Source organism: Ptiloglossa arizonensis, chromosome 2, assembly GCF_051014685.1.
Source record: "Ptiloglossa arizonensis isolate GNS036 chromosome 2, iyPtiAriz1_principal, whole genome shotgun sequence".
NCBI lineage: Eukaryota > Metazoa > Arthropoda > Insecta > Hymenoptera > Colletidae > Ptiloglossa > Ptiloglossa arizonensis.
In genome coordinates, this window is record NC_135049.1 from 33937392 (window position 1) to 33953348 (window position 15957).

At 45.9% G+C, this 15957-nt stretch overlaps 2 protein-coding genes across 3 annotated transcripts; one reads left to right on the forward strand and one right to left on the reverse strand.

Annotated features, from left to right (window-relative positions):
* Positions 1–461: 461 nt before the first annotated feature.
* Positions 462–13098, reverse strand: LOC143143097 (ATP-dependent DNA helicase DDX31). Its single transcript, XM_076303984.1, has 9 exons — positions 11288–13098; positions 10406–11221; positions 10066–10332; positions 9757–9977; positions 9055–9676; positions 8735–8965; positions 5834–6176; positions 2773–2980; positions 462–924 (listed from the first exon to the last, which is right to left on the reverse strand). Exons 1-9 carry the CDS (start codon positions 11345–11347, stop codon positions 786–788), a joined length of 2907 nt encoding a protein of 968 aa, XP_076160099.1. The 5' UTR covers positions 11348–13098; the 3' UTR covers positions 462–785.
* Positions 11648–15495, forward strand: LOC143143098 (uncharacterized). 2 transcript variants are annotated; one of them, XR_012991023.1, is made up of 6 exons: positions 11648–12093; positions 12281–12428; positions 12770–12852; positions 13085–13238; positions 13395–14104; positions 14967–15495. XR_012991023.1 is itself a non-coding variant. In XM_076303985.1 (5 exons), exons 1-5 carry the CDS (start codon positions 12031–12033, stop codon positions 13601–13603), a joined length of 657 nt encoding a protein of 218 aa, XP_076160100.1. In that variant the 5' UTR covers positions 11648–12030; the 3' UTR covers positions 13604–14129. The 2 variants fall into 2 exon arrangements, 1 of the variants encoding a protein (XP_076160100.1); XM_076303985.1 differs by lacking the exon at positions 14967–15495 and having other exon boundaries at positions 13395–14129.
* Positions 15496–15957: the final 462 nt, after the last annotated feature.

The following is a 15957-nucleotide window of genomic DNA, read 5'->3' on the forward strand; positions in this document are numbered from 1 at the left end:
AATTAAATTAAATTAAGCCCGGCTGAGCTCTTGGCCTCCTCCCCTCCCTCCTTCCCACCTTCCCACCTTCCCACCTTCCCTCCTTCCCTCCTTCCCTTATTCATCGCCCCACCCCGTTCCCCACCCACCGCGCGGCGTTCCCTTGCTGTCCTACCAGCGGCGACAGCAGTCGACGCCGCCTTTATTTGCAAGCAATTTGCGCTCGCGGATCGTGATGCAAAAAATCTGAAAATAATGCTGCCGTATTAATCATATCCTTCCGCCCTTATTCCTCTTCCTCCTTCGCCTTTGCCCTTCCTTGGTCTGTGTTCGTCCGCGCACCGACATACTCACGCCTCGTCCTCGTATATTTACGATGAAAAAAGCGCGCGCGGGCACACAGCCGACTTGGTAGCGCAATTCGGTAGGCCGCTCGATGTGTTCCGTGAAACTTCTGCTACGATCGCTTTCGAAGAAACAAGGCGTTGCGTTGGTATTTTATTCTCTATCGATTGTTACGATACATTGCGTTACAAGTTTGTTCCGTGATAAATATTCGTAGATCCTTGCGCGTTGCGAAATCGTGCGAAATCGTGCAATCTCGTGCAATACCCGTGGGCCGATACATCGCCGGGGGTGCTCGAAAAAGATAAGCGATGCCGGTGGATCCGCGGAAAGACGGCTAACCTGATTTTCCGGTTAACCGTACGGTTAAAAGGAGGGTGCGTGTATTTACACGAGAGGTGGGAATCACGGTAACGAAATCGCATTCTGTTTACTAGGTAGTCGAGGTGTTAACGCGACGCTCAGGATTTCTTTGGCTTCTTCGAGGGCTCGAGGCCGCTGCCGTACTCGGAGGTGTTGAGCATCCTGACTTTCTTCAGCAACCCCGTCCTCGGCTCGTCATCTGGATGCTTCGGTTTCTTTGCCGGCACCCCGTCGGGCCTGAAAACCCAGAGACCTGGCCTTAATCGTCGCATTAGGGCTAACCCGCAATTTTCGGTAATTCGACGTAAACGACATGTGGCGAGAACAGAGCGCGGTAATCGAAAATCGACAAAAAAGTTAAAAACTCGAGACGCTTCGAAAACCGGCGATACACCACCTCCCCTGGTTCGTTCGCGCGATCAACGATTCGGACAATCGTCGTCGTGCCGAATTTCGGCATTCGTTCGTTGCTACGGTCGTTCTTCCTCGTCGATCTCGATCGCGGCCCAAATGTTCCGCATTCGATCTCGCAAAGAATTTTCCGTGTCGATAGTGTTGAAAAACTTTCACGATCCGTCACGGGAAAGATCGCGCGTGTCTACGGACGCGTTCAAGGGCGAACACGATGACACGTACACCCACACACACACAGAAGCAGCCAGTAATCGCACCCACAAAGGCGTACACCATGGGTCTCTCGATCCATTGGATCGTCAGCGCGGTGCCCGCCTTTCACCCATTAAAACGGACTTGTTCTCTCTCTACGGGTGGAGGGTACCCGTCGCTTACCCGTTCCGTATATCGAAAGAAGCACGCCCATTCGAATCGCTTGGAACAAGTTAACGTTTAAATCGCAGCCTCCGTACCGCGATCGATGATATCGCGATCGATGGAACATTGTTCTCCCGAGGTACGTTTCGGAAGAAGGGAACCGTTCAACGATGCAACGTTTCTTCGTGCCGTGGAAAAACGTCAAATTTCTTCGAGAAGAAAGAAGAAAAGAAATGTACGCGAGGTAAACGTACAGTGCTGTCGTTTCGCACGACAGACGGAAGCGGACCTTTGTCGAATCGTTGTCGATCGAGTAAACGTTAAAATAAAGATCTCGATTAAAGAGAAGGTCAAGAGGGAAACACACGGATGGACAACCGTCGAACGATAACGAACGATAAACGGAAAATCAGAGTTAGCGGTACGAGAGAGATTTCTACAAAGGGGGTTGACGATAAGAGAGAGGTAGAGAGCGAAGGGACGCTCGTGCTCGTCCTGTGGTTTCCGTAAATGGCGCAGCCAGGGCCGGAAGTAGCGGTCGCATCAGTCTGTTTAATAGCCGTATTGTATAATTATGAACAATGGAGAGATAGAACGAGAGACGGAGAGCCGAGTATCGGAGAGAGAACAGGAGAAGCCTGGAGAAGGGTAGAAGCCAGCCGAATGCCATGTGAAATGCATACCGGGCGAGATAGACGGAGACGCGGTTGGAGAGAACGAAACCACTGACGTCAGATAGAGGGAGAAACGAAGGGAAACCGAGGGAGACGGTGAACAAACGAGGACGAGCACGACGAGACCCGTATGGCTTATGGCTGCTAGCCACCGTACACCACGTCCGCTCGTTCGTCGTACATGACGAATGACACAAAGCGACAGTTTTGACGTATCTAACCTCTCCAGAAGCCACGAGCTGTCCTCTCGTTACGCGTACGCGTATTATCTGTTAATACACGTGGTTGCGTTTGTTAGGAACCGTAAAGGGATAGCCACGGGGAGAGAGAGAGAGAGAGAGAGAGAGAGAGAGAGAGAAAGAGAGAGAAATCGGAGTGCATCGCGATTAACGAGCCAGGCCACGCACGAATCCGTGATTAATACCGTGAGTTCGCTCGTCTTCGCGATTATGTATCTAGCGAGCGAATCAAGTGTTCGGGCGACACTCCGATCGAGTCTTCGGTCTTCGTTACAACTATCGTCGGCCCGTTTCAGATCGCGTAATTCGACAAAGCCCGTTAATTCATCGTCCATACGCTACCTCGTCGTATACCTTAACGCGTACGAAGCGTTACGTTACACACATACTAGTATACCCACCGTTCGTTCGCAAGCCTGTTGTTGCGCTGCTGTTGCTGCTTCGAGATATCCTTCTCGTACATTTTCTTCCCCGTTCCACCGATTCGCTGCGGAGTTTCTCTTAACGCGAAACTCTTGGCGAAATGGCCCAAATGAAGCTCCTTCCGGCTGAAAATGTCGCGCATGTCCCGCGGATAGCTCGCGTAGAAGCGTACCCAGGAAATGTACGCTGAAAATCATTCCCATTCGATTACTCGAAATTACCGACAATCGGACAAGTTTTAACAATTAAATAACAGACGATGTAAGTTGAACGATTTCCGTCGATCCGGCAAACGGTGCGAACCAAATCACGAGAATCGTCCAGAGTGCGCCTGGAAAATACGCGCGTCCCGCCTACGTGTAAACGAGGCCACGTGCATCGTAACTCGGATGTGATCATTGGCTGCGTGTGTAGCGCGCCCTTATTAATCGAGGTTCCATTAAGTTCTACGGGGGTTCGCGTACCGCGATTCTATGGGGTGTGTGCCCCGCTGTGAGCTATTAAGAGGCATTAACAGGGGCCGAGTCAAGTGCTGTGGCTAATAGTCGGCCCGTTATCCCCTCTTAACTTCTCTAGCTTCCGCGTGCGGGTGAGAAACTCGAGGGTTCACCGATCCTGAGGGAACTCGACATGTGCCAATGTCACTGTCATTCCGTGCGAAAAACTACTCTTTTCGCGAACGAAGGTACTCGAACTTGTTCCATCGACTCCTCGAAATCTCATACTTTCGAGTAGAAAGCACGGATTATCTACAAATGCGGCACGTACATCGGTACGAGTGAACGCGATAAATATTTCTCTCGAGAAGTGCCAATTTCGCGACGTGCGACATTCGATCCGTAAACCGACGTGAAAACGAAAAGGAACCCGATATACAGGCCGAAGACATTTCGATGCCCTTAATTTCGACAATTCCCTCGGTAGACCTTATGTCCTGACATTTTCCGGCTTGATTTCCGTCTGCCTTCTATACCAAGACTCGCCTCTTCCGTTCATAAGAAACTCGAGGTCTTTCCGCCGTGGACCGGTGTCGGCGCGTTGAAAAGGGAGAAAAATGTTTTTCCCCATTTAGCACATAAATCACCCGCGGGGTTGAGAAGGCGGTATCTAGCTGAGAAGGCAGAGAAACGATGGTAGGGGATTGAAGAGAGTGGGCCGCGTGGGGATGGAGCGGCATTGTTCCTAAGTGATGTAACTGCGTCTTATTGTATTTGTATCCTGTATCGCATTGTTAAGAGTCTCTCGCCACAAAGCGTAAGTGGTTTTGGCGGAAGCCACATTCAGTGGTTGGATTGTGTCGGCCACCCCCCTGCGAAAGGCGTACGAACAGTATACCCTAGATTCGATCTAACTCGCTGCGTACGTTTTAACCATTCGTTTCCAACAACAAGGACAAATAACAAAACAAAAAACAGACTTTCCGTGAAAGTTCGCGGACGATTAAATTCTATAATTCGTTCGTTCCTCAACCCGAGAAATTTATTTTTTCTCGAAACGGTGGTTCGACCGGTCCAAAGTTAAACATAAGTGAGCGTGAAAATATATAAACGTTCGGATACGAGAGTAGATATATACTGTACATTCGTGTTACTTAGGGGCGATCGTGACAAGTTACGACGAAAAGGATATATTATATATATAGTTGAGAGCTGGTACAAAGGACCGAGTACACGTACACGTATTCGTGTATGCATGTATACGACACGGAGTAGATGAATCTCCGAGGTTAAGAGTAGGGGTTCGAGACTAGGGGGTTGTTCTATGGAGTTGTATTCGCTATTGAGGGCTGTTCGGCTTTATTGGGGTGATAATGTTACGAATTAGCGAGATTTCCACTTCTACGCACGCCGTCCAGCCAACTTACATCTATCGCGAATGAAATATATATTTTTAGCCAAAGACGTGGACAGAATGTAGTAGGGTGGGTATTGCTCGATACTTTCGTTTATCTTTGCTACTGATTTTCTTTCTTTTTCGTTCGAACATACTTTGTTGCTTGGCAAACAAATCTACGATCTTCCACGATTTGTTCATAATATTGTTCAGCCTCGTTCCACTCCTCTCCACTCCACTCCACTCCACTCGATTCCATTCCACCCCACCCCACCCCACCCCACCCCACCCCACCCTACTCTTGCCTTCACCCTCTCCCCGGTGGAAAGTGCAACGTCGAATCGTCGACGACAATTAATCTATCAATCACTCGGAACACGTAGAGGAACGGTCAAGTGGTTAACTGTGTACCGTCACTCAAATCTGAAACGGCTAAGCGCTCAAAAACCGTAGCTAACCTTCGTGTAAAGCCACGCTTGACGCGAGACAACTGCGAAACTCAAAAACCTCTTAGAAAGATTTATGGTCTTTATTTTTCATTATGGAATCAAACACCCACTACCGCCGAACGCTGCGCGTCCATCGTTACGGTCTCCTTCTTCGCTTCGGAATGCTAGGAAAATTAAATACACAGTTTGCGAAAGTGGAGAAATCCTCGAGCCTAAGGGTGAATATTACACTCCCCTCGAATGAAACTCGAATCATCGCGACCTAATGGATTTATTATTGCAGCAAATAAATTCCTTACCCTAACAGCCGTAATAGAACGACCGTGGCATGGCAAACAAGATCATCCTTCCTCGTCCAGAGAGTATGTAAATAGCCGAGTGGCGAACGAAAACCGAGACAGAGCGAAGGCTCTCTAACACGACCGTATGGGGTTACTTTATATGCGAGTAGGGTGCCCGCTGGAATTGGCTTAGTCTACCCTGAAGTCAGCTCGCTTGCGTTCCGATCCAACTGAATCGAAATGGGTGCTCCCTCGTCATGAGTACTTTGTGTTTCAGCAAGGGGGATGGGGGGGGGGGGGGGGGGTGGCAGAGGTCGGAAACGCGTTAAGCGAGAAACCGTAAAATCGATCCAACTTTCTGTTCAAAGAAGCTGCTACTTTCGCCGCGTGTGCATCAAACGCTCTTCGTTTCGCATTTTAGTATGCGAAACCACGGTACGATATATAATACATACCTACTTGGAAATTCGTCTCACCTTTGCATGCCTTCGCTCGTAGCTTCGATCCTTCGAGCACCAGATTCTCGAACTCGTTTTGCAGCGCGATCGCTGCGCTGTAAGCGGAAGAATGCTTGCACAGAGGAGTCAGCAAGTTATCCAGAACATCGTCCATGTTTTCCTGTCGGATTCTGATACGTCTGGACTCGAGCATTCGAACAAACTCGATTTCCGGCGGCGTTAGAAAGATCGTCGCCGTTCCGGAGGATCCGGCTCGCGCCGTTCTACCGATTCGATGCACATAATCTCTGGCTGAAGTCGGCCCGGTATACTGAACGACGCAATCCACTTTCGGCATGTCCAGTCCGCGAGCCGCGACATCCTAAAAAAAGAGAAACGACGTCGACGTCGACGTCGACGTCGTTGATCTTAGGAACGAGTCGCGCGTCCGTTCGTACGTTGCTGTATCCCGAACAACTTGTTCTCGGCTAGACTCGGCAGCCGAGAAGACCGCGCGATCTGCCGGTACAAATGTCTTACAAACCGCGCCGATTTCTCGTTTTGTACAAAGGTGAATGCGCGCGGCTGGCAGCGGGCGCCTGCTGTGGAACCCCAACGGCGAACGTTTGAGCACGGCCCTGATTTCCTTGCGTTCGGTTAACCAATGATTTACCGAACGGAGCGCGTCGAGACCCTGACCCTGCTTGACGGCCCTGGAGACTAATCCCGGACCACCAGTGGGGGGGCGCCGTCGTGGCCCCGAAAATTCTTTCGCGGCACGATACGGATGCGTCTGTGCTTCTCCCCCCTCCCCCTCCCCCTACACCTCACTACTTCTCATTTTTTTATTTATTTATTTATTTATTTTCTACTTTCTTTCTTCATTCTTTTATTTTTATTTAATTTTTTTTCTATCGTAACGTTTTTTTATCGAATTAATTCAACGCCGAACTATCGACGCCAGCAGACCAGGGCGATTTATTTCTTCTTTTCCTAACGCTTATTGTAGCGTAACATACATACATACATATGACTCCGAGAGTCGTATACAGATATCGTGCGTTTCAACGCTAGAACTATCGATAGATTCCGATATATTAAAGCGTTCCTCGAATCAATGATCGAGGAAAAAGATGAACTTATGAAATCGATATCTATAGAATGAATTCGAAGTAATTTCTTTGTACAAGCAATTGGAACCATTCATTTCGACTGGTTGGCAAATCTAGTGCTAATTATTTCAGTGGGCTGAATTCACCTTCAACAAGTAAACGCGTTATCTTCTATCCGTCAACTATCCAAGCCATGGATAAAATAACGTTCCTTCGATATAGAATTTTTTTCCAAGCACGATTATCGAACTGCGGAAATAAATAAGTCCGATTAGGATTCACCGAAAGATGCTTCGATGAAACGAAACCAATGGGAACGCCTACGTGTCTTCGAACGGAACAAGCAGCATATAGTAGTTGCCACCGGTGCGATACAGTGTAATGAAAACAGGGACGAGGAGCGATCGATGGCAGCGATTAAGACGGACGATCGTTTAGGAAAGGGAGGCAGCAATCGCGGCCCGGAGGATCGAGGACGGATCGTCCGCTCAAAACATCTCACTCGAGCCATAGATCACCCCTTGGATCTGGATTCACCACCGCAGAGACCCGCGTAACATTCCGTCCGCGGGGGCTCTCGTGAGTTTTCAACGTGGAAATTAATAACGAATCTCCGTGCAAGTGACGCCGTAAAATGTGGCCAGGTTCTATTACGGTTCGGGTTTCGGGTTCAACGATGTGCTTGTACTTTTTCAAACACGGGCCGCTAAAATCACTGCGAAAACGGAAAAAGAGATCGATCGTCGCCGCTAAAGTAGCTACCAAGATCTACGGTCACGTTTGCGAGAGTAGAAAACGTAAAAAACATAAAATCGTAAGGCTTTTTAACCAACGATCATCTAAACCTCTTCTAACAAGAATAGACGGCGATTTAATTCTTGTAGCGGGCAAAGTGTCACTCGTTGTGTGTCGCAGATTATGAATTTTCGAATCCAAACGTTTAACATATAAACGTGTGTGTTTTTATTTGTAATCCCCATAAAAATAAGAAACTAAATTCCCGTTAACCAACAAAGTAGAAAGCAATCGGATTAATAATAATGAAATTACTAGCATCGTCGTCGTCGTCATCGCCCTCGAATCTTTATCAAATTTTATCTGGCATTGGGATCGATTACTTTCACCGGTAATTATAATGGTTAGGCAGTTATCATCGAGTCACGATAGATCTGAAAGTTGATCTATCGTTCGATTAATTTGAACGTAATTAGTAAACGAAAGGAAGTGGTCTATCGGTCGGAAAACGTTGTTGTGCCGTTCTTCTTCAAACTATCGTGTAGGAAATACATACGCGTTATCTTTCGAATCAACGATATTGCATTCCGAAATTGATAATTATTGTGACCATTATCGCGCCAAGTCGACGCGTTTTTCGAAAAAATTTCTTCGCTACGACAAATATCGTTACTATTAAACACTTGCTGTCTCAAAAGTAAGAAAAAAACAACAATTAAAAAAGCGTCCGACGCATAACGAACAAACAATCATAATTATACTCGTTACGAAGGCCTCATGTGCGCACATAATTTTTAACCTCCGGACACAGCGTGGGTCCAGAGATATTAAATTCCGCCCTGAAAGAATAAGCCACGGGGTAATTTACTGCTCAGGGAGTGCCGTCGGCTATCCCCGGCTTTTCTTCTGTCTTATCCTTCTCTTTCTCCGCCTTCTTCTTTACCGTCGTTTTATACTAATTCTTGCTCTCACAGAAACAGTGTCATCGCTTTCATACAACGTTACACGATTCTGTTATACCGTACACGTAACCCCCTTGAGAAACAACAATTGAAAAGTCCCCGGGTTTAAGCATTACGCGATAAAAACTTACCGTACAGAGGAGAACTCCGCTTTTTGCCTGCCTGAACGTGTTGAAGACATCCGTCCGTTCTCTTTGAGTCATGTTACCGTGCAATTTGAAGAACCCTACATCGACCAGAGGATCGGAGTCCTCGTCGTCTTCGTCGACCGGTTTGGTGAGCACAGAGGACAGTATTTCCTTGTGATAGTCAACCATGTCTTGGGTGGCCATAAATATTAAAATTTTCTGCTGACCGTGACTCTGTTTGTAATATTAAATTCCGAAAGACATTTACGAAGTTTCGGACAAAAGACACTAATGAATAATATATCCGAAATAGTGAATCCTACCTGACATTTTCCCGCGATATAAGCACTTAAGGTCACCATCCTTAATTTTGGCGGCGTAACGATATAACTCTGCACCACGCTTTCAGGGACTATCAAATCTTCGTTCAGATCGCTCGTGTCGTCGCCAATTGTTGCCAAATTTTCTTTCGCAGCGTCCACAAATACAGGATGCTCCATCGTAAGACCCGCTAACTTTTCTACAGCTTGCGTCAAAGTCGCGGAAAGTAAGATCGTCTGTCTTTTGGACTTACTTTCGTCATCTTCTTTCCGTCGCGTATCATTCCGAAGCGAACTGGATACTTTCTTTTCGGTGGATTTGGAAATATCCACCTTCTGTCTATCCAATTTTTTCAATTTGACGAAAGGTTCGTCTTCCTTTGAATCGTCATCGCTGCTGGAGTGATATACTTGCCTTTGTTTAACGTCATCTTTGTTCGTATCGTCTTCCGATTCCGAATTTCTCGGATCATTGTTCCGTGTTCCCCTTTTCGTGCCAGCAGCGTCTTCGATATTCTCGACTGTTCCATCGGAAGAAGCTTTCCTCAAATTTTGTCCGAGTATCTTCATCGCGTCGTATTCTGAATTTTCATCCGGCGTCGACAATTTTAAAGCGCTTACTATACTAAAATTACGTTACAGAAAAATACTTGATCAAATAGTCGATGCATCGTTTGTTTTCTAATTTCTCGAACAAACACGTACTCTGATATATCTTTCTCGTATCCCATATCAAACATTCTATCAGCCTCGTCCAAAATAAAGTATTTAACATCTCCAAGTTTTAAAGCCGCTGTTCGTTTTATATGGTCTAACAATCTACCTGGCGTACAGACTAAAATATTACAACCTTTCCTCAACCTAGCTTTTTCTGCTTTCCTTTTTTCACCCCCTGCCAAATATCCTGGCACGATCCATGTAAATGGCTAAAATCGTACGAAAGCTAATTAATGTACACGTACACGATCGACTAGATTACCGTCCATTACCGTCTATTACTAATAAAGCTCTCACTTTGATTAATTTTAAGAAACACTCGTATGTTTGTAGAGCCAGTTCCCTAGTAGGTACAACTATAAGAGCTTTTAATCCGCTATTTCTGTTCAATTTTGGTCTAATCTTGTGTAACAATTCAACTACAGGTAAAGCATACGCCAACGTCTTCCCAGATCCAGTTTGAGATCTAATCAGAATATCTTTGCCCGAAAGTATCCAAGGAATTGCTTTTTGCTGAACTATTGTCATTCTAGTGATTTGCATATTTTGATCCAAATTAGATATCTGATAAAATTGTTTTACAATTAAAACAATTGCGTTACAAGGTTGAAAATATAGTCCGGATAACGATACTCACTGTGAACGGATGTACATCGAGGTCGGTAAAAGTTGTTCCTGTAAACACTGGTTCGCTTATCGGTCTTACGAATCGTTGACCAATATTTGGTATTCGAGGATTATGACCGAACAAGGAAGATATCTTTCCACCGGACGTACGAAGAGGATACGTACATTTATCCTTTCGTACGTTAGAACCGCTTTGAATCGTCGATTCCTCTAGACGGTTCTTATTCTTTTCGCTACCAAGATCTTTCTTCGTTAAAGAAGAAGATTTTTTAGATTCCTCGAGTTTAGGTTTCTTTCTTGGTACAATATCTGTGTCCGTATCTACACTTTTAAGCGATCTCAATAAATTAATTTCCGCCTGTTTAAATTTTGTTCGATCAGAGTATATATCGGAGAGCGTTTTCTCAGAGTCGGTGTCCTTGATATTTCTCTTCCTCGCTAATAATGTTTTACCAAAGTTCTCACGCGTGACTTCGGTAAACGATATAACGGGATCGTCGGAATCCTCGTTACCTGCAGTTGCCAACGACTTGTCCGTTTCTATACCCTTTTCTTCCGTTTTCAAAGATACTCGGTCCAATTTTGATCGGACCAACTTCTTCCTTTCGATATCTACGGGCTGCGTTTTAAACTTGACATTCTTCTGTAGAAGCGAAGGTCGATCGAGCGTTCTAATTCTCTTCGACTTGAGTCTCTTTTTGGTACCTACGGTTCCGTGGACCGCTTCGCGCGCAGATTTATTGCTACTTCTAACCTCACTCTTTTCGATTTTATGCTTTTGTTTTTTCATTAAACTAAGTATCAAATCATCTTCGTCCCCGGTTTTCTACATAAAAGAAGGTTAACTTTGTTTAAGAAACAATTTCGAAACACTTCTTAACCTTTCACTTACCTTCTTGGCAACAGATCCTACAGATATATTTAAACAAATGTTTGTGTCTTGCACAGTCATTGTTGAACGTGGTCTTTTCAATTTTCACTTTAAAATGTAAACACCACTCAAACACGTTAAAACACGGTGAAAACGAAACCACGATATCGAAAAGGAGGAACCTTAACCTAAAAGCACATGTCAAAGATACACTTGCTTTAAGTTGCGTTCCACCAACTTAAAAAACTATAGCGCATGTGCGGATTGTGGCGCGCGACTGGTTTCGAGGCTATCATGTTTTATTCGATTCTCAATTAACGATTACAAATACGATGAAAATGCATAATTTAAGAATTTACATTATCGTTACGACCGAGTCGTAAAAGATTGTGTCTCTCATTGCGATGGGTACCACCGTTGACAGTTACCACGGTATCGCATACAGACAATCGAGCAAATTGTTACAACGCTACGACGATCTCGTTACGAGTTCGATCGCGATCGATTAGTGCAATCATCCGTACACCGTGCGAAAATCTATCGCGGTATTCGAGAATCAAAGTTCGTCGAGAATTCGCCACGCGAGCCCGTACCATCTACGGTAGGGGATTTAAACCTGGTGTTTGCTCGCGGACATTCGTATTTACATTTTTTACGGAACATCGGTCGAGTGTCTGCCGACACAGTAACGAAAATCGCGATCACCGGAACGTTCCGGCATTTCGTATTCGTGATTCATCGTATCGAGACGCTCACGATTCGTCATGTACAAACTGTGCTGTATCGGATTGTCATCGGCCGCGAGGATCATCGGCACATACACGATGGTGAGTGACGAACTCAAGGCATAATTACAATATTGAACCGGTTTCTTGCACGTGGCAGAGTTACGCGGAATATCTCTTGAGATTATCGCTCGTAATTCGCATTCGTTCCCGGCGGCGATCAGCGTTAATGTAATTTCACGTCCCATGTATTTCGTTCTTTCGTTCTTTCGTTCTTTCGTTCTTTCAGTCGCTCTCGATACTCATGATAAACGTGCCAATGAGCAACTATTTTTCGAGAATAACGGACAACGAATTCTTCGATTCCGTTGAAAATTGGGCTCTGCTTGGTTTGAATTGGATGCAGGTCTTAAGGAATTCGCAAATAGAAAGGAAAGGTGGGTTTTCGAACGAACGCGTGTATACAGGCTGTCCCAGGATGCGTGGTATAACCCTAGAGGTGGCAATTCCTCCAAAAATTATAAACTCGATTAAGAAACTCGTAAGCATCGGTAGACGCGCAAACTTTTGTTCGCGTAGGTGACCGAGGAAAAGATAATCTTACCTCGTTCCTTTAAATACAGTATAATAATAATGGAATCGTACAAGATGGTAAATACAATTTTCTCGAGGGACGATGGTTCGTACTTTAAATTCGTATCACGCATATTGCGACACTCTGTATAAACATTACTCGAACGAATATTACGGTACTGATGGAAACAAATGAAATTCTTAGGGGAAACGGCCGTGGTGTTTCTCCTCTTGTACGCGATTTTGTTCTTATTGGCCAGCGCGTATCTCACTTTGGGATCAATCTCCGTGAGTATGTTAAATCTATCCCGATTAATTCCCCGACACGTTCGACCGACTCGAAATACGTTCGAAACGGTTTAACATTCGCGGTGATTGCAAAAGCAAAAACCTCGTCCGTTATGTAGCGTAAATGAACCTATCGAAGGCTTCTTTATTCGAAAAACGTACCTATTTTCGGCACGTAACAGCCCCGCTGAAACTCGCTAACGATCTCGCTAACTTCCGCGTACGTTCACAGAGGAGGCCCAAGTGTGCCGTGCCTTGGATGTATTTGCAAATGATTAGCATAATAGATCAGTCTGTGGCGCTGTTCATCCATCTGACGCACGGGCCGCAATACGATGTTTACGATAAATCAATATGGTACATTCCAGTGTCCAGCATCTATCTACGTAAGTACATTGGAATTACCTATCAGTCCACGCGTCTCGGTTGCTACGCGATCGGACTGCGTCGCTCGTCGATCGAGATTTCGCAATGTGCAGTTGGTTCGCAGTACGCGTAGAATGAAATAACGAGCACCGTTTTACGTATTTCTCTCGATCCAGTGTTGTGCGTGTATATTTGGATGGTGGTGCAAAGCGCCCGAAAGGAATGGACAAATACGGAACAACTGAATCGTCACGATCTCGCCTCGAGGGAAACCACATCCACGACCCATCCGAACAACGACAACGAACCGAAGACGCCCTCCTTCCTCTCGCAAAACTTCTCGATGTTCGAGTCGCCGAGACCGCCCACGATTTTGCCCAAGTAGTCGAGCAAAACTCGCAAATTCGAAGATAAACTCGCGGACTCGGTTGTGCTTCGCACCAGTACCTGTTTTCGTTCGGCGAGAAGAAGGCCAAGGATCAAGGGGCGAATCGTAACTAATAATTATCTGGATAAACTGCGAACGCGTGATTTAGTTGCGTTTAATGTTAGCGTATTTATTTCCAGTCCCGACCGGCCCCTTCTTTTAAGCGTTAATGAAAAATCAACCGATCGAACGTTGGTATATGTCGCGTCGCGTTGCCTCGCGTTGCGCGTACACGAAAGTACCTAGGTTTTCAACTCACGGCAACCCATGACTCGTGTAAGTGGACTCGTTTTCGTTGGCCGTTCTCGCCTCCTTCGCAAATCTGTTTCGTCTCTGGAAAAGTTTCGAATCTTAAATCCGCGCAATAATATTGTTGATCACTCTCGACCAATGGAACATGCGCGGGATACGAGCGAACTACTAGAACCCGATGAATCTCGGTTTCGTAACAGGGAGAATGTAAGTACATACATACATACATACATACATATAATATAATAAGGACGGGGCGATTCGATAAATCAGCCCGGGGATGCGACTAATAGAGTGTATCAAATGCGCCCACGGCGAAGCGTGGCTGCATAGAAAATATGAGAAATGGCTCCGTTTTAACGTCGAAATACTTTTAAACTTGGAGAATTTGAATCGCGCGCAAGCATATTTCCTATACGGGGACCGTCGTCTCCTAGATGGAGGTCGATTTGTCCGAAAATGGTCGGAACTTTTCGCGAAACTTCCGGGAATAATGATCGAGCGCACAATGGTCGATAGAAAAAGCCACTCGTCGCAATTTATTTGGGGCGTTTCACCGCGTAGCTCGGTGATCATTTGCATTCGAAGAAAAATGCGCAACCGTAAGCAACTTGGCGACACGCGACCCCCGCAACGATGTATCGTACCTAGTTGGGATTCGTGCAAATCCGTATACGAAACGATCATCTCGCTACTTGGTAAATCCGATCGAACGGTGTTCATCCCGCACAAATCACGAACTTCCCAGCGATGCATCCTGAAACGAGTAGATCTCTTCGATCGGTTGACAAAGCGTTGAAATTCTTCCGCGCTTAAAATGTCGCTCATCTACGATTATCGACGCGACTATGTGGACGTTGCTCTCACCTAGAAATGAACAATCGCGAAAACTTCCGTAAACTTTCCGTTCAACGATACGGTTCTGAACACGCACGACAGAAGCAGGGAGAACTACGAGCGCGACGTGGTTGGTTGAAGGTGCTTTTAAAAAGAACTGAGCGAGCCAATTTGTAGGCTGTCGCAAACTTTTAAAACACTAGTTGACAGCCATGCCCCACCCCTGTCGCAGCCCGGCAACCGCTCGACGCTCACCCGACCATCCTGAAGGACTCCAACCGCCATCGAACGTCTCTCTCGTCCTGCGACTCTAGCATCACTCTAAGACGAAGAAGACGACGAAGAAGAAGACGACGGCGACGACGACGACGACGACGACGACGACGACGACGACGACGACGACGACGACGAAACTCACCCCTCCGTGTCGTGGAAGCCGATGGATTGTAAAATAAAACTAACTTGGCTCTTTCGTGTCTCGGGAACGGAGTACCGACGAAATCTTATTCCCCTGGGTCTCTTTTATTTTCGCGTACCCCTTTTTTTGTTCCACCCGCCCGGGTCCAATCACGAAAAAGAGCTCCACAGAAGATAGATATACGGAGCTGAAAGGGAGTCATCCTCGTTCGGTGAAATGAGAAAGTTTTCAAATCGAGTTTAAACTTACCGAAAATTGTATTCGCGGCTGTTACTTTTTTCAATTATTTCGCCCAAGTTTTAAGAAACCTTGTGCTCTTGAATAAACGAATATGTGAACTCGGAAAGAGGCTGCCGGTCGTTATGGTTTCCAATATTTTCTACAAAATAGATTTTCTCTTCGTTATAGGTAATTCTCTTCGATAAGTTTGCACGAGTTGGAATACTTTTACGTGTACCCGGCGACTACGGAGAAGGGTGGTCACACGTATGGGGTACATAAAAGGTGGCGCGATGTAATTAATCTTCTTGTATGACACTTTGGCTGGTTACAGGGCAGAGCTTGCCAGGAGCCAGAACACAACATCCCACTTAAGCCCCGACGCCCAGAAAACAATTAATACGAAATTGATTAATAATTATTGCGTCCCAATTTCGCTCCCTTTGTCGCTCGGTCTTGCCAGTCACGTAACCGTGAAAAAAGAAATGTTCTCTCCGATGTCAGATTCTTGGATCTCTCGTGGAAACTTTCGTCGCGATCGGTATTCGATGTGTCGTAGAATTTCTTCAAATAATTTCAACGCGTT

What these genes read in the sequence shown, in the direction of transcription:
- LOC143143097 (XM_076303984.1), bottom strand. Translation starts at nt 11,347, where the DNA reads ATGACTGTGCAAGACACAAACATTTGTTTAAATATATCTGTAGGATCT. An exon ending in TAGGATCTGTTGCCAAGAAG is followed by an intron (nt 11,222 to 11,287) that starts GTAAGTGAAAGG and finishes TCTTTTATGTAG; the next exon opens with AAAACCGGGGACGAAGATGA. An exon ending in ATATCGCGGGAAAATGTCAG is followed by an intron (nt 8,966 to 9,054) that starts GTAGGATTCACT and finishes TATTACAAACAG; the next exon opens with AGTCACGGTCAGCAGAAAAT.
- LOC143143098 (XM_076303985.1), top strand. Translation starts at nt 12,031, where the DNA reads ATGTACAAACTGTGCTGTATCGGATTGTCATCGGCCGCGAGGATCATC. An exon ending in TCATCGGCACATACACGATG is followed by an intron (nt 12,094 to 12,280) that starts GTGAGTGACGAA and finishes TCGTTCTTTCAG; the next exon opens with TCGCTCTCGATACTCATGAT. An exon ending in TCACTTTGGGATCAATCTCC is followed by an intron (nt 12,853 to 13,084) that starts GTGAGTATGTTA and finishes GTACGTTCACAG; the next exon opens with AGGAGGCCCAAGTGTGCCGT.